Raw genomic sequence first — 26,062 nt, 5'->3', positions numbered from 1 at the left:
TGTAACATGAATGCACATATGGGTAAAGCTTTTAATTAATTTAACCAACATGCATGTCATTGGGCTTGAATGGAAGGTCAATTAGTGGTCAAACAGTACAGATTAGATGCTGAGTTGTGGTGCAACACAAACTGAAAGTGCAGAGATGGCGCTTCAGTAAGTTCAGAGAGATATTTCAGACAGTAGTTCATTTTAATTTTAGTTTTATTTATACAGCAACAAACCAAAGCAACCATTGCCTCAAGACCCCTTATATTGTAAGGTAGAGACCCTATATAACAGCGGTTCCCAACCTTTTTTGCGCCACGGACTGGTTTATGTCCGACAATATTTTCACAGACCGGCCTTTAAGGTGTCGTGGATAAATACAACAAAATAAAACCAGTACCGGTACCAAAAAACAAGAAAATATATTCATAAAACACGTGAAAAGAACCAGGAGAAACCAAGTTATCGATAAAAACGATAAAAAATAAAGATAAAAAAACGATAAAAACCCCAAAAAACATAAATTTCACACCCGAGCCTCACCTCTCGCAGCCTGGTACTAAACGACTCACAGACCGGTACCAGTCCGTGGCCCGAGGGTTGGGGACCGCTGCTATATAATACAGACAAAACCCCAACAGTTACACAAACCTCTTTGAGCAAGCACCTGGCAACAGTGGTAAGGAAAAAATCCCTTTCAACAGGAAGAAATCTCTGGCAGATCAGGGAGGGGCGGCCATCTGCAGATGTTATGAGAGACACAACAAAAGAACACACTGTGGACAGCAGTGAAAAGCCTTCTCTTGACATTAAAAAGCTACTGGATGTATTAAAGAGGGTCATTTCTGTGGCTGATAGTTTGGGACAAGAGTGTTTTTGCAGCCTTGTGGCATAAAGAGTTTCCCTTTCAGGAAAAGAGTATTTAAATGAATCAGTTGTACTGAATTTACTGCATATTGCATAAAATCTGTGAACAAAAATCACGTCTTATGCCTGTTGTAGTTGTGATAGTTACTGCTAGGAGTGTTGGTTTTTAGTAGAGGGAGATGTTTTCTGAATAAGTGTGCAGTCTGCACTTGGTGTGCTTTGCAGCTCAAAAGTTTGTATCGCCAAAACTTGCTCTGTCCTAAAGCTCTTCACTTAGTCATCATGCTGAGGTTTTAGGGGGAAACCCTAATTATTGCTTCTCAGTATACTGAGACTTTCATGAAACAGAGCAGAAGTTAACTGTTTTTGTTGTCAGCAGTAACTGCTTTAAAACGGAGGCTGTTGTTCATCTGTAGTTAGTGTAGACAGTCCTCAGCTGGTGTCAGTATCTGCTTACTGTGGAGGACTGCGTGCGAACTGTGAGCTTCTTTTTGATCTAGCTTCATCGTTAAATCTGTGTGGGGGGGAAACAGCTTAGTGGAATGGAATTTATTAATATTCAACCATTGTCTTTCTTCCCTAATGTCTATAAAAGGAATTTAGACCAAAGTAATTCTGAATTGAACTGTATGACAAACTTGCCATTACAGATGAGTGAAGTCGCTCTCATTCAGGGTGTCCCATGCTGTCATTTAGTCATTCAGAAGTAAATCCAGTGCATTCTTAAGCTTTGCTGTAAAATAGTATCTCGCCTGTCCCAGTTTACAGTCATCTCTGCCTGCCTGCTGAGACAGTCTTCACAGCAGTCGTTACAAGCATCAGAACTTCCCAGAACTTTGTAACCATCCAGACAGTGTTCAGATATTTATTTATGTATTTATAATGTACAGATAAACAAACAAACAATAAAAATACTCCAAATAAAAATATGTGAAGTTCTTCATTCCAGCCCATGTTCGTGTCTCTGTGTTTTTTGTTTTTTTTGTAATTTCTGGCTGTGGGGGCTTTTCAGATACAGAGGTAGACTTTTAGCCCTTGACAGCAGCCTTCTGTCCGTTCGGGCCTGAAACCGAAGCAAAGCAGGCGAGTTTTTAATTAATACCTGGTTAGTTCTACTGCCAGTTAAGCTCAAGCAGTTTTGAAATGAACCAAGCCTAGAACTTCCTAGAACTCTGTTCAACACATTTAATGATCTACTTCTAACTTGTCTCTCCTTTTTGTCATTGGCAGAAATAAGGCTTTTCGAACCCTGCAGGAAGCCCTTAAGTGTAATTACGAACACTGGCAGATCTGGGAGAACTTCATTGTTGTTAGCACTGACATCGGAGATTTTGCTGAAGCCATCAAGGCATACCACCGTCTTATGGACCTGAGGGAGAACTACAAGGACATCCAGGTACATGACTGCACTTAGTCTCTTCTTTTGTTCCATGTAGAATGGGAAAACATTTATTCTAGGCTGCGTGTCTAATGAGACACAGCTTGGCAAACAATAAACTATACCTGGCTGGATAAAGCTTCTCAGGGGCAATCTATGTCTCCTGAAATCTGTTAGGTTTAGCTCACCATGGTCAAAAATAACAAATAAAAATATCTGACTTGAACACATGAGACAGAGCTGTGAAGCAGGAATTGGTCCCTTTGCTCTCTGTATTTCTTTCACCTTGCAGTGCTCCTAATAAGTTGCACCAATTAACTGACTTTCTGTAAATGAAGCTTTGTCTGTGTTGAAAGGAAGAACTTTTGAAACAAAAGATATACATTTCTCTAAATTCTGGAATACTTGGCTCAAGTTCAGCGTTTTGGCTTTATCCACCTCTTCTACTCTGTGCAAAGTCTCAGAGCTTTGTGAGACGGGGAAACGTGGTTTGTTGTCCAATCACAACACACCGAGCAGGTGAAACTGTTAATCTTTATCACTGTGGTCACTCATGCCGAGTCATTTAGAAACTCTGAAGGAAAAGCCTCTTGTAGTCACAGCTCATTAATTCCACAGCAACTGATGCATTCTAAATAAGAAATTAACCATCAGCTTTGAATAAACAAGGCGAGACAGCCAGTGGTAGTATTTCCATTGTTAATGGTCTGCTTCAGCCCTGCAGTCATTTTACTCACATAGTTTTGAGCAATTAACTTTGAAGAAGACGTCTTCCAGCCTAATGGGAATGGATAAAATCACAGCTCTGACTCAGAGATCCTGTGGGCCTCGGAATTAAATATACAAACAGTCACATTTATCCCACAATACATGATCTTCTTCTTTTCTCTCTTTTGTTGTGTCCCTCTTTGTCGTCTCTGTTTCAAACAACCAAAATGGTCATTTATGCAGGTTGTGTCCTGGTCAGCCTCATCAATAAGGTTGGCAGATGTAAAAGCACACCGGTTGAAAAGGTCAGCAGCAGCAGCTTCAGAGCAGCTCACTCAGTCTTTAGTTCTCTGCTTGCCTCCTCCTCATTTTTAAATATCTTCTCAGAACACAGTTTTCTTGAACAGTTTATTAATGGCCGACAATCTCCTACAGACAACCTAACACCAAAGCCCTTTCATGGAAAAGAGCATGAAATTGCACATTTAAGGAGTGCTGTAAAAGGAGTGTTTAGTAATATCAACTGTGACTAATGATAGCTCAGTCACACTAGAGTGAGAACAAAACTACAACCTCCTTGCAACTAGGAAAAATTGGGAATTGTATTTTTTTAAAATATCAAGCAACAGATTGCAAGTAGTCATAGCAACCACTTTTTTGTGTGTTAGAATTCGGTCCCCGAACAGCTGCAGTCTGACTCAGACTCCAGGCTTCTACAACGATGGCCCAAAGCTCTTCCTTGAATCTTGCCTGCCTTTTGTTCTGTTCTCTGTCTAGATAACCCCACACTGCTCCAATAATGTTGAGATTCAGGCTCTGCAAAGGCCAGCCGCGACCGGCCCACTGCCCACATGTGTGTTCAACTTTGTTTTAAATCCAGGTCAATCTGTTTGACCTGGATTACAGATGGTACTGGTGGATCAGAATCTCACTGTACTTTTCTGTGTTTATAATTCAGTGAACATAGAACTTGTTCAATTTTGACAAGCTCGCCATTACCACTGCCTGAAGTGCTGCACCAAACCTTGACAGAAGCTCCACTGTGTTTCACAGATGGCTGCTGCTTTTGATATTCAGTCCAGTTCCTGTGTAATTTGGCATACACCTGCCTGTCCTGATTGTTTCCCTTCCTTAAGAGTAGCTTCTGACAGCCATCCCTCTTCATTTGTGGCATTTTCAACTTCTGGCTTTTTTCCTGCTTTAATCCTCTACTCGATCTTTTTTCTTGTTAAATTATTCCAATTAATTCAAGGTGCTTTTTATGTAATAAAAACATTTGAATAATAAAAGCAAATAAGGCTTTAAAGGGTAAAGTTCAGAAACCAATGGCTGATGTTGCAGTCTTCTGTATTTTGTATAATGTAGATGTCAAACTCGTGCAGATCATCATCAAGGGAACGCGATTAAAACCAGTCCAAAGTCAGCGGCACCTGACTTTGGACTGGGTCATTTCAACAGCACTAGCGATGTTGAATGCCGATTTGCAACAGCCAGGCCCGTGTGTGCTGGCGTGTATGAGATGATTAAATATTTTTATATGACTACTTTAATAAAATGTAGTACTGTCCCCTAAGTTCATCACCGAAAAGTCTGTCAAAGCTTGAAAGTCTGTACTTTAAATAGCTGTTCTATTTTTACCCGTCTGTTTTTACTTCGATTCACCTTAAAATGCTGCTTTGCATAACTGGTGGTGACAGACTATGTTAATTTCCTTAGATCACAGTAACAAATTTAGAAGCAACGTTTTTGCCTTATTTCATTTTATGTGCTTTTTGTGTTAGTTTTTCATCGCAGGCTCAGAAGGTGGGAGGGGCCACCAAGGATTGCTGTCCTATGGAATGTGGAAAGGGCTACTGACAAGAGGAGCTGGTGGTCACATGACTCAGCTTTTGTGCCTCATGGGGTTAAATGGGGGATATAGACGCACATGCATTCATTTCCTTACAGTTACTATGCACAGGGAGGAGATTTTCTTTTCCATTTTTGGGTAGAAATGAACTTCCTAGAAACTCTTTGCCTGTTATCCATGTTTTTCTTGTTTTCTCTCAACACAGAAATTAGTACTTTTCCACCTAATTTAACACCCTGACACTTCAACAGGAATCTTAATCGATTCATTTAGTTTTTTCCTTTAAATATCACTTTTCACCAGAGTGATAAATACCAAAATACAAAACTAATACTTACAGATGTACTTGCACTGCCACATTCACAAGAATTCACTGGAAAATCCCATCAAATGGACTGAACTACAGATTACCCTCTTAAAATCACACTTAGTGTGTTGGAGTTTGAACAGATGTAGAGGATGTGTCCGTCAGCACACCTCTGAGGTGTTTTGCAGGATGTCTAACATGATGTTACAGTCTCTGCTCCATAGCCTTGCAGTTGATTTATCTTAATTGTGACTGCAGTGCAACCTGGCAGATGGTTCACTAACTGGTGGGGGTTGGAGAACTGGTAGATGGCAGAAATAAATGGTAAATGGCCTGTATTTGTCTAGCGCTTTACTTAGTGCCTAAGGACCCCAAAGCGCTTTACACATCCAGTCATCCACCCATTCACACACACGTGATGGCAGCTACAATGTAGCCACAGCTGCCCTGGGGCGCACTGACAGAGGCGAGGATGCTGAGCACTAGTGCCACCGGGCTCTCTGACCCCCACCAGTAGGCAATGGGTGAAGTGTCTTGCCCAAGGACACAATGACTGAGACTGTCGGAGCTGGGGCTCGAACCGGCAACCTTCTGACACACAGTGTCTGTAAAGACAAAAAGGCAGATGCTGTGTAGATTAAAGTAATGTTACTGTCAATATGAGAAATGGTCTGTCAAATTCTATTAACAGTTCGGGGTTCGAATCCAGAACATGGTCCAGTTATTGTGACCTAGGTTCTATTATAGCCACAAGTCATTACATTTTGATAGTGAGCCATATTTATTAGAACTCAAAGTCAATCATAACGAAAGCAAATGGTAGATAAGACTCAGGGGAATGAGGCAAAAATGACAAATGAATGACCAGAAAGACAAAATGTCTTCAGACTGATGCTGACACTGCACTCTGTTGCCCACTGAGGTGGAAAACTTGGAAAATCTCCACATGTCCATGGATGAGAATAATGCCAGTCAGGGTTTCTGCTACTGGGTTTCAGAACATTTTTGAGAATATGATCTGACACCTGATGCTTACGAAGCTTACGAGTGCCAATCACAGGGAAACGGATAAAGGAAATGCTATGCATTTGTTCCGGTAAGGTTAGCATAAAGTTATGCATTAGACTCTGCCAGGCTCATGACAGGACAACACACTGAGTCACACTGTACAAAGAAATAAAAATTCAAAATGAATACAGTTTTGTCAGCTTAAAAAAATCAGGGGCTGAGTTGTGGTGCAACACAAACTACAGTGCAGAGATGGCGCTTCAGTAAGGTCAGAGAGATATATCAGACAGTGTTTGATTTTAATTTTAGTTTTATTCATACAGCAACAAACCAAAGCAACCATTGCCTCAAGGCTCTTTATACTGTTAGGTAAAGACCCCACAGGGTTTTTTTACCTAACAGTTGTGGGGATAGGTTAATTGATTATTCTAAATTGCCCATAGGTGTGAATGGTTGTCTGTCTCTGTGTGTTGGCCCTGCGACAGACTGGCGACCTGTCCAGGGTGGACCCCGCCTTTCGCCCTGTGACAGCTGGGATAGGCCCCAGCGCTTCCCGTGACCCTGAAAAAGATCAGTTGAAGCGAATGGATGGATGGTAAAGACTCTGTATATACAGAGAAAACCCCAACAATTAGACAAAATGCCTATAAGCAAGCACTTGATGCTGGAAAGGAAACACTCTTTTAACAGCAAGAAATCTACAGCAGAATGTGCTTCATGGGGTTTAATGGGGGCTATAGTTGCACATGCATTCATTTCCTTACAGCTACTGTTCACAGGGAGGAGATTTTCTTTTCCATTTTTGGATAGAACTTGAAATGAACTTCCTAGAAACTTTTTGCCTGTTATTCTTGTTTTCTCTCAACACAGAAATTAGTACTATTGCACCTAATTTCACACCCTGACACTTCAACACGAATCTTAATCCCTTTTAAAAGCAAGAAATCTGCGACAGAACCAGGCTTAATCAATTTCAAGTCAGTTTTTATCTAGAAAGCCCCAAACATTCACCTCAAGGCTCTTATTATTGTAAGGTAAAGGCCCTACATGCAAAGTGGTACCGGTACATTAACGGGTGCAGCAACACAAATCAGTAAATCATATCTTCCATGATAGCCACCGCCAAGTTTATTGCAAAGTAACTGATGGAGGATTCAGGGTCACCTCATCCAACCCTAACTATTTAACAAAAGGAGCATTTTAAGCCTACCGTAATCTTAAAAGTAGAGAAGGTGTCTGTCTCCTGAATCCAAACTGCTTCCACAGAAAAGGGGTACCATTCTCCTTTTATATACTCATAAGTAAGCCTGCAGTCTCAGAGCAAAGTGCTCTAATGGGTTGATACGGTATTATAAAAGTGTTTAAGATAAGATGGGACCTGACCATGACAGCTATTGAAACCTGTAATCTCCTCATGTTTGTATATGTCCAGCTGATGGCTTTTGTCCTTACCACCTTTGCTTGTTGTAAAGTCAACATGTGATGCCTAATGTCGGTACTAATTTTGACTTTGGCTCCTGGCTAGCCATAAGATTTACACCCAGTCATACCAAGAAGGCGGCTTAAACCTAGATGTTGCAACAGACTTAGAATGACTTAAAAAGTCATGATTGGCTTAGTTTATGATCAGACCGAAACTCTATTGGTGCAATTGGCCTCTGATTACTCATCTGTGTTCCAATAGTAAGCTGACGTATTACATGCAGAAGTTTCCTTCCTTGTGTTATTTGTTTTTCATTTATTTATTTTTTGACTGTATTATTTATTTATTGTACTAATAACTGTACTAACTGTGGCAAACTGGCATAATTATGAGCAGACTAGTAACTCTATTTATTTAAAGACTTCTGTAATACCATCACAAATTCAAGTTTAAAAATAAAAACTGAAAACCACATTTCCCATAAGCCCATTATTTTCCATCCAGCCTCTCAGTCATTGGGGTTTTAATGGTCTTGAGCAACGTTGCTGGTTGGATTAACAGTGATTAAGGTTGTAGCAACACATTTAAATCAGTAAATCAGATCTTCCATGATGATGTTTAAACTTGTTTTTTTCCCCATCAGATTCTGCAGATCTTGGTGAAAGCAGTTGTTGAGAACTTGACAGACAGCCAGGGTGAGCAGGCAGGAGCCCTCCAGTCCAAACTGAAGGAGCTCCTAGGTCGGGTCAGTTCTCGCCACAGCAGTGACGCTGAGATATGGCGACAGTATGCCCTGCTGTATGGTGACGGCCACAGCTCCAACCCAGAAAACGACGACAAGGTCAGTAACATGCACTCGCATGTCTTTGTTTGTTTGTTTTTGTTGTTTTTTTTTATTCTAACAAGTCTTGGATCTGCCAGTTTCTACTTTACAACTATACAAAGGGTCAGACCAGCTCTTCATTCAAAGCATGTGATTCCAAACGGTTTGTTTCCTAACAGGTAATGCAGAAATCTGCAGGAAACAACTTCACATACAAGTTCATTTTCATCTGCCTCTTGTTTATATAAAAAACCAAAGTAAAGGCACCTAAACATTAATAAAAACTAAATGCACTTAAATCAGTGGTGTGCGGTGACTTTTACAGAAAGATAATCCTCAACACAAACATTTGTCATCATCTTAGATAAATTTGATCAAATTAAAGCATACCATTTGTTTTTCTTTCTATTAATGTACTGTCTTTAGCTTACATTATAAAACACCTTGAGGCAACTGTTGTTGTGATTTGGTGCTATATAAATTAGAGATGGCACGATACCGATATCATAAATTTGGATATCGGCCGATACCGATATGAATCCAATATAGTGTGTTTTAATCAATAAAACTGTTTTTTTAATATCTTGCTGCTTTTTGTATAAGTTTATACTCAAGTTTAAATAAACAACAACACTAAAGCTATTCTGTTATACCTGTATGCAAAACATACACTGCACCCAAAATATTTCATAGTTCAGCAATACTGATCAATCTAATAAAGTTAAACCTGCTCCATCCTCCCTATTCTGGTATTTTAAAGAGTAAGCAACCTAACCAATAGGGTTCTAAAACTCCCAGCAAAAAAATAAAAAAATGGGGAACCACCCCCCACCCCCCACCCTCCACCTCATGATGCTTAATCGACGTAATCAACTTTAATTTGATGCAGTGTGAAAAAAATGCACAGAAATCAATTATTTTTCAGGAATAATTAAATAGATTCAACATCTTTCTTCAACAGAATTGCAGACTGCACAGATGGTACCTTCCCAAAGGAAAATTACTATAGCTTACTAGGGTATATTAGACTTAACAGTTACTATATACAGTAATGGACTTCTATACATTTTACATCAGATTAAAACTTTGGGTGTAAGATTCGGATAATTATTTATTAAAAGCTCGACATTTTAAATGAGAATAAGAAAGAAAAGTATGTCTTTGTGCCCCTTTTCCCTGTTCATGCCCTATCGGCCCCCTGGCTAAACTTTGCTAGATCCGCCCCTGCACAGTTACCAGCCGTCAGCTGTAGAAAAGGATCCTGGTGTAGAAAGTGATATTAAATCAATTCTAACAACAGATTATCAAGCTTAAACGTGCTGCTGTTGTTCAGCCGCTGGTTTCCTCTTTCTGGTGCAAAGTGGGCGATAAACAAAGAAGAGAGACGGACTCGCGACAGAAAAGCCGATCAGCTGATCATTAATCAGTTTCACATGGAAGTAGCAGCAGGAGAGGGAGGGAGAAGAGGCAGTCACTCCATGTATCGGTTGTTAAGCTTAACGTGGAAATGCTTTACAAACATTCAGAGATGAACTTACACATTTGCTTTATTCCTCTCTGTGAGATAACTTCCTCTGAGATGAAATGCTGGTTTGGTAGCGAGGCTACAAATACACACAGCCGCTCTATCATGTGAGCACACTGCTCCGACGTGCTACGGTTATGAGCCGAGTTACGCCATGTCGCAAGTTTTTTGATGTGCTTTTTTGATATTTAATGGATCGGATTACATTTTTTATTTCTCTCCGATATCCGATCCAGTAATTTACGTCAGTATCGGACCGATACGTAATATCGGAGCGGTCCACCTCTAATATAAATACATTGTATTGAATTACATTTGTGCCTTTCAGCACTCTGCTTAGACATCTTCAGCTTTCTGCACTCCTTCCTGACTAAAGAATTGTAAATTCTTATTCTTTAAATCATATGTCAATCATTTAATCTTTTAAGGACCACACATCTCTGGGGGGGGGGAAAGGTTGTTGCTGAGCTCAGAAACAGGCTAAATCTTGATTTTGAAATGTACATTAATCAAAAAAATCAGCTAAATTAAAAGGCTTGAGCATTGTGTGGCGTGTATGTGCAAATCATTAGAAAAAAGCTACTGCTCTCTGTTTGTCCAGTTCCAGTCATTAACAAAGTGAGACGAACACACCCATAAATGGAGACTGCCACAGTATATATATCAGTATGAAACAAGCGCAGCTTTCAGCAACAATAGCCTGTTGTCCTTTACATTCATGCCACAAGATCAGAGTAATATAAAGGATAGATGCAGACTGGTGTGGAGCTTTTTTTTTTCTTCAATTTTTATTTATACTTAAATTTATTTTGTTTTACAAAATGAAATAATACAAAGTTCCTTGTACTAACAGAATGCCACTGACTGATGTAATATACCGCATAAAACACATTTGAACATTAAAATAACATTTACAAACCTCATATGGTGGAAAAATGTTACCATGATGGCCTCACAAGTCAAATCTGTAGTGTAATCCCTGTTGTTTAACTTTGCTGCTTGAATCATGTATTTAGTTGAGCCACACAAAGTGGCAATAGATGGCTTTGAAAACACCCGTTTGTAGGTTTGGATGCCTAATGATCCATCTGTTAACAGAAGGTCTCGTATAAATCCTCTATCCGGTTGTTCAGTCTGACGTCACTAGCCGTGTCTGGGTCTAAACTCCGCTGCAGGTCCATATATCAAACGATCACTATGGCATTACTGAGAGTTGAAAAACTGTCTAAAGTCTTTCATCTTTAATAAAATGATCAGCGTTCTGCTCTACCAGGTGTAACAATTGAGTTTAACATCCAGGCATCCATGAAAACGGGATTTATGACATTTAACGGAGTTAGAAGTTAGCAGGGAGTTAGCTAGCTAGCTTCTATATAAATACAATATAGCATGTCCTGACTGCGGGGTTTTGGAAACAAATTAAAACGTACAGCTCTGTTATCACTTCCAGCATAAATGAAGACAGGAAACTAAACAGCAGTGATGTTTGTAGGGTTACTGAAGTTGGGCTAGCTGGTATATGATGATGTGCTACATGACCGCTAGCGACACAGCTATGTTAGCATAATATAAACAAGCTAACTTTTTTCCACTCGATAAAAGTTAACGTGAGTGTTCTCGGTGGTCAGGAACAAATGTAATCGCATGGCAGGATGCTGTAAAAGGACCAAACTTCAGCCAGGAGAACAACTGAGATAATCCATCCACAATACGAGGTTAGTCATTCATATACTGCTGCATTGGCTGGGCTGTAGTTACATCCTAAGGTTTTAAAAACTGAGCTTAAATAAATGATTAGCGGTAATAAAAGCCGAGGGAGGTCAACAGTGATCACTGACTGTTTTAGGAGCTTTTTGAGATCAAATAGAAGAAAATACATAACATTAAACATGTTAACAACACAAAAGCCATATTAAACGCAGACTACTTTAGACCCGGAAGTAGGATTCGTCGCGTCATCACTGAACAACCGGATTCCTTGAGCACTCGAGTGAATCACCATCAATTATTCACTACTTTTGGTTTCCAACAGTCTCCTTGTTTGGAAATTTAAAACAAGTCAAGGGTAAAAGTGGGGGCTGCATTTGACTACCAGAATGGTACTGCAGCTTCTGTGTTTTGTTTTGTTTTGTTTTTCTAGGCACTGCAGTTCCTGTCCAAGGCCCATCGCTGTGAGGTTCAGGGAGGCGGTTGGGAGAAAGAACCTGCTCTCTTCAAGGAGGTGATCAAACAAGCTGTCCACATGGGAGAAGGTTAGCTCACCACCCAGCTCTGTATGCCCTCACAGCCATTTCTCAGAGGAACAGAGAAGATGAAAGGATGGCAATGAGATGGAAAAGCGATATCTGATTACAGTTTAGATGATAATCTCCTCAAACCTTTGATGTTTTCATTACAGTAAGACAGATTCATAGAGTTAAACACTGGAGAGGCAATCAGAAGTGACTTTGAAAAAATAATAATAATGCTGTGAGGTATTAAATGTGTTTGCATTCTCCATCAGTTTATCCTTCCTCCCTCAACTAATGTTAGCCATGTTCCTGGGTGTGATGTTTGGGTTCTTTAAAACACAATTCAAATCCCTTCACTTTTAAATACTTTAGATACTTTTAAATACTTGTGTGTTAGATTTGATTGTCAGTGAATAAGACTGGATTTTTGTACATGTCTACATTAGTTTAGTTAATATTTGTATTCAGTATAATAATAGTAACGATCAATGCCTCATGCTACATATAGTCTGTGGGTTTTTTTGTATGCTGTCTGTGATGCAGCATTATAGAGGTACTTCTGATCATCTGATTCTACCAGGATCACAGTACCATCTGCTCATCTGCAAGCTCTCTTCAAACCAATGTTCAAACCAAAATTCTCCCATATCACCCCTGTGTTAAAATCCTTGCACTGGCTTCCGGTTGAGTATAGATATCAGTTTAAAATCCTCACTTTTACATTCATGTCCCTACAAGGTGAGGCCCCCACTTATATCACTGAGCTTCTCCAACCCTACTCTCCAAACCAGATCCTTAGATCCACTGATTCGTTTGAAAACAAAGGGGGATCCCGCTTTTCAAACCTTGGCTCGAATATTATGGAACAGTTTACCTCCCCCCCTACGCACCATCAACTCTGTAGCTACTTTTAAAAAACAACTCAAAACACATCTGTTTAGACAGGCATTTAGGTAATATTCATGTGTAGTGTACTGTTTTAGTGGATATGCTATTATACCCTCTTTATAGTGTTTTATTTTTCGTTTGGTTTGCTTTTATTCCCTTGTGAAGCACTTTGAAATAACTTCCTGTTTTAAAAAGTGCTGTATAAATAAATTTTACTTACAATGTTTTATTATCTGAAAGAGGAACCATTACATCCTCTAAGATAAAAACAGCAAATGAATTATTCCAAATACCAAAAGGGTAAATTATACATGCAGTGCATCTGGAAAGTATCCACAACACTTGTTCCACATTTTGTCACGTTACACCCTTATTTCAAAATGGAAATACGTTCAGTTTTAATTCACGTACACAATATTGCGGGATTGGTGACTTTTTACTTAGAGTGCTTTTAGTTTTTGGGGTGCTGTGCAGCCTGATATAGGGAGAGCCTGATCAGACCCAGCTGCCCTGCTAGGCTTCCTGGCACTGCCCCACCCGGCCACAACGAGTGAACTCTTTGGCCTAAATGCAAAGTGTCCTCTCTCAAGGAAATTGGGCTCATCATCTGGCCAATACCATCGCTGGCACACATCCACATGCTGTGAGGATGTGAGATCAAGGGAAAAATGAATGCAGTCATGTACAGAGAGCCTTGATGATAACCTGCTCCAGAGTGCTCACTAGGCCGGACTTGACCGAAGGTTTATATGCCAAGAGCACACAGCCAAGATAACAGTGGAGTGGCTTCAGGACCAGAGCCCCGACCCAAGTGATCATATCTGGAGCGATCTGAAAATGGCTGTGCAATGACGCTCTGCATCTAACCTGATGCAGCTCGAGAGGTTCTGCAAAGAAGAATGGAAGAACCTGTTCAAAAATAGTTAGACTTGAGGCTTTAACATGCAACATTTGGAGTTAGGCTGTATAGCTTCTGCTTAAACACAAAAACATCTGGTTGATAAAACTCTTGATCACCTCCCTTACTTGACAAAACGACAAACAAGTAAAGTGCTGAGAATACTTTTGTGATGTATTGGGTAAGCGTTCAGGGTCACCTGATCTATTCCTGCCAATAACCTTTAAAAAAATGTAAGCGCCCAGTTTGTCTCCCAAATACAAACTGGGCGCTGGTTCCACAGAGAAACTTGAAGCCTCTACCTCCCATTCTACTGTTAACCCTAAAACACTAATGTCAGGTGATTTTCACCCACGTAAAACTGATAGTGTTACAAAACTCCACATTAATATAGTTTTTTGCTCTCACAAGTAAACTGAGAGTAAAGTGTTGTATTGAGGTGATGTGGTAGTATGAGTTCTAAGTAAGATGGGGCCTGTTACTTCATGTAGTATTGGCAGTTGGGCATGGAGGAGCAGATCTTTGTCATGAGCTTCTCTTTTAGGTGGAGAAGCATTCAGTGCGTTCGATGCATTACCTGTCCTTTGGGATTGATACCTAATCTCACAGTTGGACATGCTGGTATCTCCCCCTGACCTGATTTAAAATCTGTGAAATTAAAAAAAACACTCAATGATGTAAAAACTTTAAATTTCAAGGAAAAACCCCTGAAATTGGCTAGCATAAATTCTTATAGTGTCCACTAATGGAAAAGGGGTGGAACAATTACTGTTAAATGAAAGCGTCCAAACTGAACCACTGAACAACAGCAGCTTTAATCAGGGAGGTGATCAAGAGTTTTATCAACCAGACGCTTTTATGTTTAAGCGGAAGCTATACAGCCTAAGTCCAAGTACACATTGTTTAATAGTGTTTGAGTACAGAAAATGGCTTCTGGGACACTTAAAAATTACAAAACATTTTGGGAAAGCTACAAACATCAGCCACACTTGAATCTAGGATTCCATCCATCTATCTTCTTCCACTATCCATGGCCAGGTCGCAGGGGCAGCAACCTAAGCAGAGTGGTTCTGCTCTGAGCCCCTAATTCCTCACCCTATCACTAAGGGAGAGGCCAGACACCCTTCGGACAAAGCCCATTTCCACCGCTTGTATCCACGATCACGTTCTTTCAGTCACGGCTCGTGGGCATATGTGATGGTAGGGATGTCGATCGACTAGTAAATTGAGATCTTCGCTTTTACACTAAGCGCTCTCTTCCCCAAACTGGACCAGTACAACATCCGCATCACTGCAGCCGCAGCACCAATTCGTCTGTTCCCGTCACTCGTCAACAAGACCCCAAGATATTTAAATTGCTCCACTTGGGGCAGGAACTCGTCTCTGACCCGGGGTGGGGAATCCATCGTTTTCCAGCTGAGGACCATGGCCTCAGATTTGGGGAATCCTAGCAGTGGGAATGAGAATCAGCACCTCCAAAGTACTAAAAGGTTAGGAGTTGATTATATACACACTCTATGAAATACTCAAATAGAGGTAAACATTCGCCAAAAAATGAGCTGGACACTGTCATACAGTAGAAATGCCCAATCAATCTGAAATGGAGAATAACTCGAGTGTTACCATCTGTAGGATTAGATTTTGATTTTGTTTAAAGACAGAAGAATAAATGGAGAGGGCTTAGAGAAAAGATAGCAAAATAGTACTTCCTAGTGAGTTTAGAAAATGTGTTGCTGTTACTCGACTACAGGTCTTGGTTGAACTCTTTCTAATCCCTTTAATCTCCTCCTAATCCCCTCCATTTTGGGGGCATACTTGTGGGTTGCAAAATGGTCCAAACACCCTCCAGTGATACAGCTCACACAAGCAATGAAATGCAACACTTTTGAGGGTTTTGGAAGACACCTTTAGGATTCCTATATTTGATATTTGCGCTTGTGCACGGTTGTCCCAAAGAATTAACTACCATGGTAATAAATCTGATTTCTGACTTTCTAAATGCTGCTTCTGCAGATGCAGAAGCTTTTCCCTGCATTCTCTAAGTCTCTCTTTCTCTGCATCACAGTGGCACTCAGTTGCAGTGTGAAGAAGAGTAATCCAGCAGAAGCTCTTCAGATACTCTCCTCTACACGCCTCAGTCTCAGGAGTCTGGCCACCAAAGCCAAGGTAACATTAAGAGACCCCCACTTAGCACGAAGCAGATATCTGCCTCACTTTATAGACAGTTTTCCTGATCAGGAACTAGGAGGAGGATTGAGTTTAGCCTGTCCTACTGTGTGTGTTCTTACTGTAGCAATTGCTCCTATAGGACCTCTTTCAGTGATGTTTTCGGGTTGTTCCTACTGCTTGTCAAGTACTTCTGACCTGCCCTGAAAAATTAAACACTAAACCTTGTTTGCACCTATTTTGCATTTCCCTTTGTTTACGGACATTTAATGTATGTTGTATACCAACGCTGATATTAAAAGATAAGTACATTTTCATACCATCCATATAAGTAAAAGCTTAGGTTTAGGAGTGCTATGATCACTGATTCATTTTCTTTCTGTTCTTGGCTCTCCATGATATTAGTAAGAATGGGCATCCTTATATGGTCATTCTAGGTGTACAGCTTTGGCTATGAGCAAGAAAGCCACACCTTCCTGCCTCACTTCACCATGGGCAGCCAATCAGAAGAAAAGTTGGCTTGAAGAAATGCAGACCTTAAAGGGGGCAAGACTAAATTACTTTCATCAGACACAGGGTGAAGTCAATGGTTGCATCAAGGCCTAGTATAAGATAAATAAGGATTATTTTAAACTGCAAAATAACAATAAGGTATCTGGAACCTCTTTAGCTCGTGGTCTTCACTCAGTAAGTGATGACGGCAGCACATGCTCATGCAGATGTTGTCAGCATGCAGCCTGACACAAAGTCTTTACCAGGTTGTGACACCATTCAAAGCATCTGTTCTGCCTGAACAAACTCCTCCAGCAGGCGATCAAGACAAATGTCAGACGTGAAGATTTAGACACAGGCGTTTGGGTTGTTAAGTCGTTCTTCTCAGTGGTATAAGTTAACATTAATGACTTTATACTTGACTCTTCCATTGTATATCGTCTTCCAGCAAATCCACACAGACGTGGCCACAGGGAGGATCCATGCTGAGCTGCAGGACGGCGTTACTGCTGTGGAGCAAGTCATCACCGAGCTGCAAGATCTGAGTGGGAAGCTGCGTAACCAGTCACAGTGACCATCCATCTCTAATATGCCCCTTTTGTGGCAAAAGAGACAACCTTTGGTTCTCAGGGGTCCTCAGTAAGACTGAGTAATAAAGACCCAAACCAGCTCTACACCTGCATTTATCATCACAGTGTATTACTGAACCTGTTAAATAAAGCAAGCCAAAGGACTGAATTTGTAATCCTATTTTCATACCTTTATGTCCACTTTGAAATGTAAACACTCACTGGGTGGCATCTTAAAATACAGTGTTAAAAATTTGAATGCTTGCTTTGATTTTTTTGTTGTTGTAAATGAAGTGATAAAATCACCTTTATCTGTGATAAACAAAGTGATCAGTTGACAGATTTTGAAGCTGCATCCATACAGAATAGGCTCTCGGGACAGGATGCAGCTTTAGGTCATCTGTATCTGTAAATATTTAGATCCCTCTCTCATCCACTGAAGAGACACATGTAAATGTAGTAAAAGAAATAGACCTAGATTGTAAAAATGTGATTGATACAGTAGGTTACTGTACCCATTGTGGTAATTTCTGCAGAACAGAACATGGAAGAAAAATCGAGCCTCTATTCCAACTTCTTTGTCGGACATATTTCAAAATGCATACTCTAAAAATATTAAATCTAGGCTCTTTCGTTTTTTTTATACCTATTTAGTTCAGTTTCATTGTACTTATACCCACTATCAGCAAGCACTGGGAAACACGACAGTGGGAAAGAAAAACTCCCTTTTAACAGGAAGAAACCTCCAGCAGAACCAGCCTCAGGGAGGGATGGCCGTCCACCACGACCAGTTTGGGTGAGGGGAGGAAGACAGGGAAGAGAGCCAGAGATTAATAACAAGTGACGATTCAGTGCAGAGAGGTCTATTAACACACAGTGAGTGAGAAAGGTGACTGATTCCCCAGCAGGCTACACCTATTGCAGCATAAATAAGGAAGGATTCAGGGTCTCCTGATCCAGCCCTACCTCATCTGAAGTAAATCCGCAGTTCGAGAGGGAAGTGCACTAATGGGGTGATATGATACTATAAGGTCATTAAGATAAGATGGGGGCTGGTTATTCAAGACCTTGTATGTGAGGAGCAGGATTTTGAATAAATGAAGGGAAGCCAATATAGCTCTATTTGTGCTAAAATAATTTTATAGTCAACTAGGAAATGGCACTGATCTTAACCAGCCTGGAATAAACAAACGGATGTATTGGTGTTTGTCTTGTCTTCCCCTTTCAGCCAATAACACATGTATGTATCCAAATAGTTGCTAAGACTAGATTTGTATGAGGTAGTTGTGTGCTATTTTATAAACTGCCACTAGCTTAACAACTTGCATACATAAACTTTACATGCTAGTTGGTAAATGGAAAATAGACTGGTTATATAGCGCTTTTCTACTCGAGCACTCAAAGCGCTTTATACAATAGTAACTAACAGATTAGTAAAGTACTATAAATGTACACATCAAAGCTGAAGTCAAATTATTTTCTATAGATTTGCATTAAAGAAATGATCCAAAAGACACAACAGTAGCACAACAGTACAGTGACTCATATTAAGAAAGGCGAGGCTGCTATTAAGGTGCTTATGTCAGCAACAAAGTGATAGATACATAAATGGCAGCAATTAAAAAAACATCCAAGCAGAATGTTTTATTATATCGGAGTTGTTTTGATATTGTAGCTGCAGTGTAAGTTCTTTCTAGAATAACTCAAAATGATTGACTTTTTCCGTCCTTCATGAATATTTAAATGAAATTCCTAACACCAAGTCTTATCTCTTAAAGAATTGGTTGCATAAAGAAGAATTGTATACTAGAGAAGCAGACTTACCTTTCCCTTTAATCTCCTAACTACCTAAGTTTAGTACTCAGCTCTCGAACACCACCTCCACTCATTGTGTTCTCACTAATAAAAAGGCTATTAAAAACCATGAGCCATGCTCTGATGCTCTGCGAGATCATTTCCCAACTCATCCGACATGGTGAGCACACACACACGCATCCCATTGCCCTGCAGTTCATACAGGGAGGAGACCACCATTTGTTTCCTCAACTAGAAGGAAAATGACCTTGACATTGCTCAGGTTTTTTATCTCCCTTCTTTTTTCACTGTATTGGAGCTCGTGTTTTATTTTTCTCTGCCCATTTGTCACAAGAGCCAGAACCTCTGTTTTGAAAGTATTACCACAGCGATACCCATACGGAAAAGAAATAGTAAAAACTTATATGTGATATAAATCATCATATAAGGCTTACATGATTTACTCATGAAAGTGGCCACTTTCTCATTACTTTCATACATTGTTTTAGTAAGTACCCAAAACATACAAGTTTCATTATATAATTTTTCAAGGGATCTTATATCTGTTTTCACTTTATATGCTTTTCATACAAGTTTCACACAAGACAGATACAAACTTTATAAGATTTATATATATCTTTTCCATATGGGTAAGGACTTAAAGGCCCCTATAAATGGATGATCTCGCATGAGGGAGTGGAGCACTGTGACAATGTAAAATGTTGATGATTGCACTTTGACAGTTGTCTTCATGGTAAATTCTCTGAGCTAATATTCATGTTTGAATCCACATTTCCAGCCTCACTCCAGTTATTAAATAAAAATGGCAAGAAGAAATGACCTATTTTAGGCTCTGGATCATCATTCATGACCACATTATATCACACCCACAGGATCTCTCAGCACTGGTGACTAATCTTCCTAATATGATTGTAAATTTACCAAATGCTATTATTAGATAAAGTCCACAAGAGTGATTTGCTGCTGTTCTGTCATCACCCAGAGGACAGCTTTGATAAAAGAAAACACAAGTTTGATTGTTTCGTGCCAGACTTACGCTCCCAGAATTCCTGGTATTTCTCAGCAGGGGCTGCAAAGCTGATGTCAGCATTCACAAAACTCCCATTACCTCACACTTTAGTTCATGCGGCAGGGATTTTATTTCAGTTGGACAAAATCTCTTCTCAAAAGAAGCAACAACAAAATCTGTCACTTGCACTTGAAAAACAAATGTTTACAGCATCCCAGAAGGTATTGTTTTCTTGAAATTGTGTAAATCAACTGGTTCTTATATGGTGTTTCTCTACTAAATATTAAATTGCAATTTGATCCAGTGTAGTGATATTATTGTTCTGTGTCTTTTGTATCATGTTTGATTAATAATTCAGAAAAGTTCTAAAACTTTTTTGTACAGAACCCTTCATTCAAGCTAGTGCAGTTCGAATTGCTTCACTAATTATTAAACAAGCTGATAACTGAAAAGAACAGATGTTTAAAAAAGCAATACATTCATAAATTCAAAGCAATATAAAGTAGATAAAATTAATAGAATTAAATAGTTGCATTATAAGCAGTTTAGAATTACAGTAGCATTCAATTCAATTTTATTTATGCAGCACCAAATCACAACAACAGTCGCTTCAAGGCACTTTATATTGTAAGGTAGACCCTACAATAATACATGCAGAGAAAAACCCAACAGTCATATGACCCCCTGTGACCAAGCACTTTGGCGACAGCGGGGAGGAAAAACTCCCTTTTAACAGGAAGGCAGAACCAGGCTCAGGGAGGGGCGGGGCCATCTGCCACAACCAGTTGGGGAGAGAGAAGGAAGACAGGATAAAGACGTGCTGTGGAACAGAGACAGAGATTAATAACAGATATGATTCAATCATAACGTTTAACTGTTTTTGTAGAGAAGGTCATCAGGCTTTTTATTCTTCTCCTATGTGATTATATGATACCCCCATCATATATATATACACACACACACACACACACATATATAAATATATATATATACACATACATACACACATATAAGATACACAAGTTTCACATATGTGAAATTTAACAAAACTTCCCCTGAATCAACTTAATTAACAAAACTCAACAACACATGGATTTGGTAACACAGCTCACCTCTCGTGAATCAAGCAGAGACTTTAAATAGAGCTATCAATTTCCCTTCAGTTAGTCTAGCCAGTACCACTAGCTAGAATTTAAAACTCAACACAACTGAATGAATTACCTAAAGCTCCCCACTCTTCTGATTAACACATTTACGCAACTAAATGGCTCTATATAAGAAAAAATATTTTGCAAATCCCTTTGTATCCTTTTTTTTTTCCTGTCCCGTTTGGTTCTTTTGCCATCAGAATTATTGTCTAAAGGCAAAGAAAGATGCCCAACAGATTTACAGCCTTGCCGTATTGGTCTATTTGATTCACCTTTGCTTTTATTGTTTATTTTATTTTAGTTTCACTTGCTACACACGGGACAGACATGACTGGGGGAAAGAAAAGGGGGAAAGAAAGAGAGGTATAGGGAAAGAAAAACAGCGGGGAAGAGGAACGGTGGTAAAAACAAGCAAAAAAAAAAAAGCAATATAATAAACAACATCATCGCGATGATCTATGTGAATATAAAAGTAAATACTAAATATTGTATATTATTGTGCAGCACGTAGAATCGACGGCGCACAGTGTGCTTTGAGGTAGGAGCCAAAAAGGGTGTAGTTTGTGTCTGTGAGCACCTGTGTGTACACCTGTGAGCATGGACACGCTTGTTTTTAAAAGGTTCCTACATGTATCTGCTAGAGTTGTGGGGAGCCATAGCCCCGTCCTCCAGGGCATGAATGCTCAGATGAAGGAGATCCAGGCTCCAGCATTTGCTTTAATTTGCTGAATGTTTGTTTTGCCAGCAACAGGAGGCTTACACAAACAAAGCCGGGATAGTAAGTGCAGCAATGTTAATTTGACAATAGCAAATGATAGCAAATAAAAAGACAGAGAGAATAATGTGCATAATGTGCAAAAAGTCAGCACTTCTGGACAAGTGGAGAGTATTACAACTGCTCATCCACTTTGTCACAGGCTAAAAGGTTGATATATAAACACAACAATTTGTCATGTGTCAGCAGTATCCCCATAAGGCATATAACAGCCCTACACACCAATGCATGATAGTTTAATCACAATATATTAAATTGTGATTAAATTACAATATATTTATAATTTAATCACATTAGCTCAACAGTGTCACCAAAATAAGCCACATACTTGAGATAACCTGCTCAGCATCACATAAATCACATTTTCAACAAAGGTTAGCGGGAAGACACAGTTAACTTGATTGATTGTAAACCTATGTTTTAATTAAAAGGTTGTAATATTGATGGTTGTTAACTTCAGTTATCCAACCAGTCAACCTGGTTGGATAACTGATGAATGAAGAAACACACTGTCCATTTACTTTTTAAGCAAAAAAATTAAAGGGACAATTTGAAAACATATCAGATCTCACGAATGTTGGGGGGCATATTTTTGATGGAAATAAAAATGGTCAGCCTACAGAGAGCCAAATTCAAAGACTTCTTGAAACCCAAAGTAAAAATTTTTTGTTTTACACTAGTCCTTTGTCTAGAAATTTCATTGCAGCCACTCATAATGGTACTGAGCAGTTTGTATGGCCCCCACACATTTGTATGCATGACTGACAACATCAGGGCATTGGCCTAATGAAACAACGAATGGTTGTGTCATTACATGGTTCTCCTCCCACATTTAGACTCAGACATCAGTGAACTCCTGAGCAATTGGAGGTGCAGCCTGGTGGTGTCGGATAGACCAAATATTAACATCCCAGAGGTGTTCTATTGGATTTATAACAGGCAAGTGTGGAGGTCGGTCAATTCCTTAATTCCTTTAAAAGCATGCATGCTGTTTGTTTTTTTGAGGAGTGCACATCCTTTGCAGATATATCCTCAACATCATTTTTCCATTGAACTAATTTAAAATAGGCGACCTTCTGAAAGGTTTTGATGGCAGGGGTAGAGGTGAGGGATGTGGGACATGCTGGGAAGTACATCAGTTGTTCTTCCTGGCATTCCTCTTTGTATTTGGTGGAAAATGCGCATGAACATGTTGACAACAATTATTTAACAATTTGCTTTTTTGGCAAGCTCTTACAGAGTAGTTCGTAAGCAGAGTGGCATTATAAATTATGCACAATCAAACAAAAGTGGTATTCAAAAGAGGAGGGAGCATGTATATATCGCCAGGAATTTGCACCAGAGAACTGTTGTTAATGTCTTTGTTGAGCAGGACCAAGTTTTGATGGGTGAGTAGTTTGTGGGGTTTTTTGTAAAGTGTTGAAACATCGTTAACATTTATGTGAAAATGTGCTCTCTCACTCTAATATGCATGTGTGATATATCTATTTTCTGGTCAACTGGAAACAATTGTGGTTTTAGAAATTCTGTAAATGAGTGTGCTTGTTTGGTATGCTGACCCTGTCTGGTCAGTCTGCTAGGACATGTGCTTGATGGGCTGTTTGTTCCATTCTTATACACATTGCAGTTGTCTTTATGTTTAGCAAGGCTAAATACACATTGGGTTTATGGCAGCCTAACTATAGTACATGTACTACAGTGGTGTGGCTGTAGCTCAGGAGGTAGCGCAGGTCACCTACTGATCGGAAGGTTGGTGGCTCCTCCAGTCTGCATGGGCTGACTTCGATACCAAGTTGCTCTACGATGCATCCATCAGAGTGTGAATGTTGTTAGAAAAGCACTCAGTTTAGAGTCAGTGAATGTGGCATGTTGTATAGAGCGCTTTGAGTGCTGCGGGAGAGTAGAAAAGCACTATATAAGAATCAGTCCATCGTTGTGAGGCCGTAAGAGATAAGTTAAAATGAACCTGTTACTGCATGTGTTTCCATGGTGATAATAATCAAAAATGACCTCCCCACCTCCACTCAACAGACATCTGGATGAAGTTGAATGGTTGTCCTTGCATCCCTTCCTCAGATCTTTCTGTCACATCCTTGCGAGAAGGAACTAAGAAAACAGTATTTGGATGAAAAAGATCTGAAAACACTGCATCACCATCATCTATGATTATCATGAAATCATGGCTAGAACTCATCACTCAAACCTTTTCCACTGGTTTCGGCAAACAACTTCTACAGTATGGCCTCCACCCTCTTTCTCAAACATGTGTTTCTGGGTTCTGTTGAGTATCACCTTTCAGTGTTGTGGAAAATCTTTTGGTAAAATGTGTGAAACTTTCTCATGCCACCAAAGCAAGCAGAAGACGTCTGCAATCAAATGTAGCAATAGATGAAAGAAATCAGCCTTGCTATAATTTTTGTGGAATCAGTTAATAATGAAATCATGTTACACCCACAACTTTGTGTGTCCACTGGCGTGATGTGGTGGAAAATGGTGCACTTAAGGGAGTGGTTGTGGGGATTTGTGCACATGAAATAAATTAATTCCCCCTTGTGCCTTCAAGGGGAATATATTCTTCTAGCTTTGGGTTAAATATTTTAATCCCTGGAATCTACCAAAGTATATCGGGCCTTGGTGCAGCCCCTCAGTTCATTTACTGTCTGAAATCCTTTCATAGCCTCAGAGTGCTGAGTTTGGGGCGGAAGCCTCAGTGCATCGCACTGGCTGTCAACAAGAAATCCTTGCAGTGGCTGGAAAATCAGGAAGGCTAGCTCTGTGGTTGGCATGAAGCTGGACACTCTGGTGACAGTGGCAGAGAAAAGGACACTAAAAAAACTGCTGGACATTATGGACAATGCCAGGCATCCTCTGCACACGGCCATTAACAACCAGAAGAGTCTGTTCAGTGACAGGTTGCTTCTCCCCAAGACAAGAACTAACAGACTTAAAAACTCCTTTGTCCCACACGCCATCAGACTGTTTAACTCCTCTCTGGAGGGGAGAGGGAGGGGAAACAGGAGGACAAAGGAGGGGGGAACAACTAAGCTGTAGTGCCTCTGCACCTCACTGTGCAATACCTTTGTAAATAGTCAACGGTGCAATAGACCTCAATACTTGAAATGTGCAATTCATTTTTATTTTTTATTCCTATTTATTCTATTTGTCCCCTTCGTATATTTTATTTATATTTGTCTCTGTATTTATATGTGTGTGTGTGTGTGTGTATATATATATATATATATAACATTCTGTAACTGTAACTTCGGTCGTTGCTGTGCTTTTTTGGAAACCGAATTTCCCAGAGGAACCCACCCGAGGGATTAATAAAGTTCTATCTTATCATATCTTATCTTATCTTATCTTATCTTATCTTATCTTATCTTATCTTAAAAGGCCAGCTTAAAGACAGCACAGAGATTTTTATTGTAGCAGGAATATAGAAAACTTGTCCAATTATATGTGTCAGGTCTTTCTGAACAACATGTTATTATCCAGTAAGCATGTTAGTGAGTTCTGGCACTAGAGTGCTAAAAACAAGCTAGCATGGTCACAAAACTGATTAACAACGCCTCTGCTACTTAACGGACCAGTTTAATATCACAGAAGTTTACACAATTACAACGTTTCCCTTTCATTTTTTGACCAGTGTATATTATTACTGTTGTGACAGACAAAATGCATTTTCATTTGGGGGATGCTTTTCTGCCCCAACGTGATGCTCAGTTGTTTCTGCATCATATGTTATGGTTGGGATCATTTATTGTAACAGTCAGACAGAAATGCCATCATGGAGACAAACTGGGGGAAATAAATGCTGTCACTTTCATCCAGCATTCTGTGGAAAAGAGATCATCCCCACAACATTGTTAAGGACAATATTTATCTTGACAGAATGAATACAAATTATGCCAGGTTAAATATAAGCTGACTAATGCAGCTGTTAGTATAAAAAGAGACTGCTCGATAAGCAAGTCTTTTTTTTGTTCAAACACACACATACTTTCTGACTCAAAGATCACAGTAGGTGGACTGAATCCAGATATGATCTACTACATGTGCATAGAAGGAGTTGATAACAATATTTGGAATATATCTGAATTTACAGCATTACACCTGTCAGACAGCTATGTGCATGGAATTTCTCCAAACCAGATGTGTGTCTGCTGATGTTCACTTTTCTCTTTATGGAACGTGT

At 39.7% G+C, this 26,062-nt stretch overlaps 1 protein-coding gene across 1 annotated transcript in view; it reads left to right on the top strand.

Annotated features, from left to right (window-relative positions):
• ttc27 (tetratricopeptide repeat domain 27) overlaps window positions 1–17,373 on the top strand; it is an 81,293-nt gene extending 63,920 nt beyond the window's left edge. Inside the window, exons 16-20 of the mRNA XM_085243018.1 lie at window positions 2,086–2,251; window positions 8,172–8,369; window positions 12,017–12,128; window positions 15,959–16,059; window positions 17,000–17,373. Coding sequence (XP_085099144.1) covers window positions 2,086–2,251; window positions 8,172–8,369; window positions 12,017–12,128; window positions 15,959–16,059; window positions 17,000–17,125 — 703 coding nt within the window. The 3' untranslated portion in view covers window positions 17,126–17,373. The remainder of the gene's footprint in view (window positions 1–2,085; window positions 2,252–8,171; window positions 8,370–12,016; window positions 12,129–15,958; window positions 16,060–16,999) is intronic.
• The last annotated feature ends 8,689 nt before the right edge of the window (window positions 17,374–26,062 follow it).

This window comes from Mchenga conophoros, linkage group LG13, assembly GCF_057382185.1.
Source record: "Mchenga conophoros isolate Kocher_MC1m ecotype Shallow Benthic linkage group LG13, M_conophoros_male_GT1.1, whole genome shotgun sequence".
NCBI lineage: Eukaryota > Metazoa > Chordata > Actinopteri > Cichliformes > Cichlidae > Mchenga > Mchenga conophoros.
This window is presented reverse-complemented; position numbering and strand designations above follow the sequence as displayed.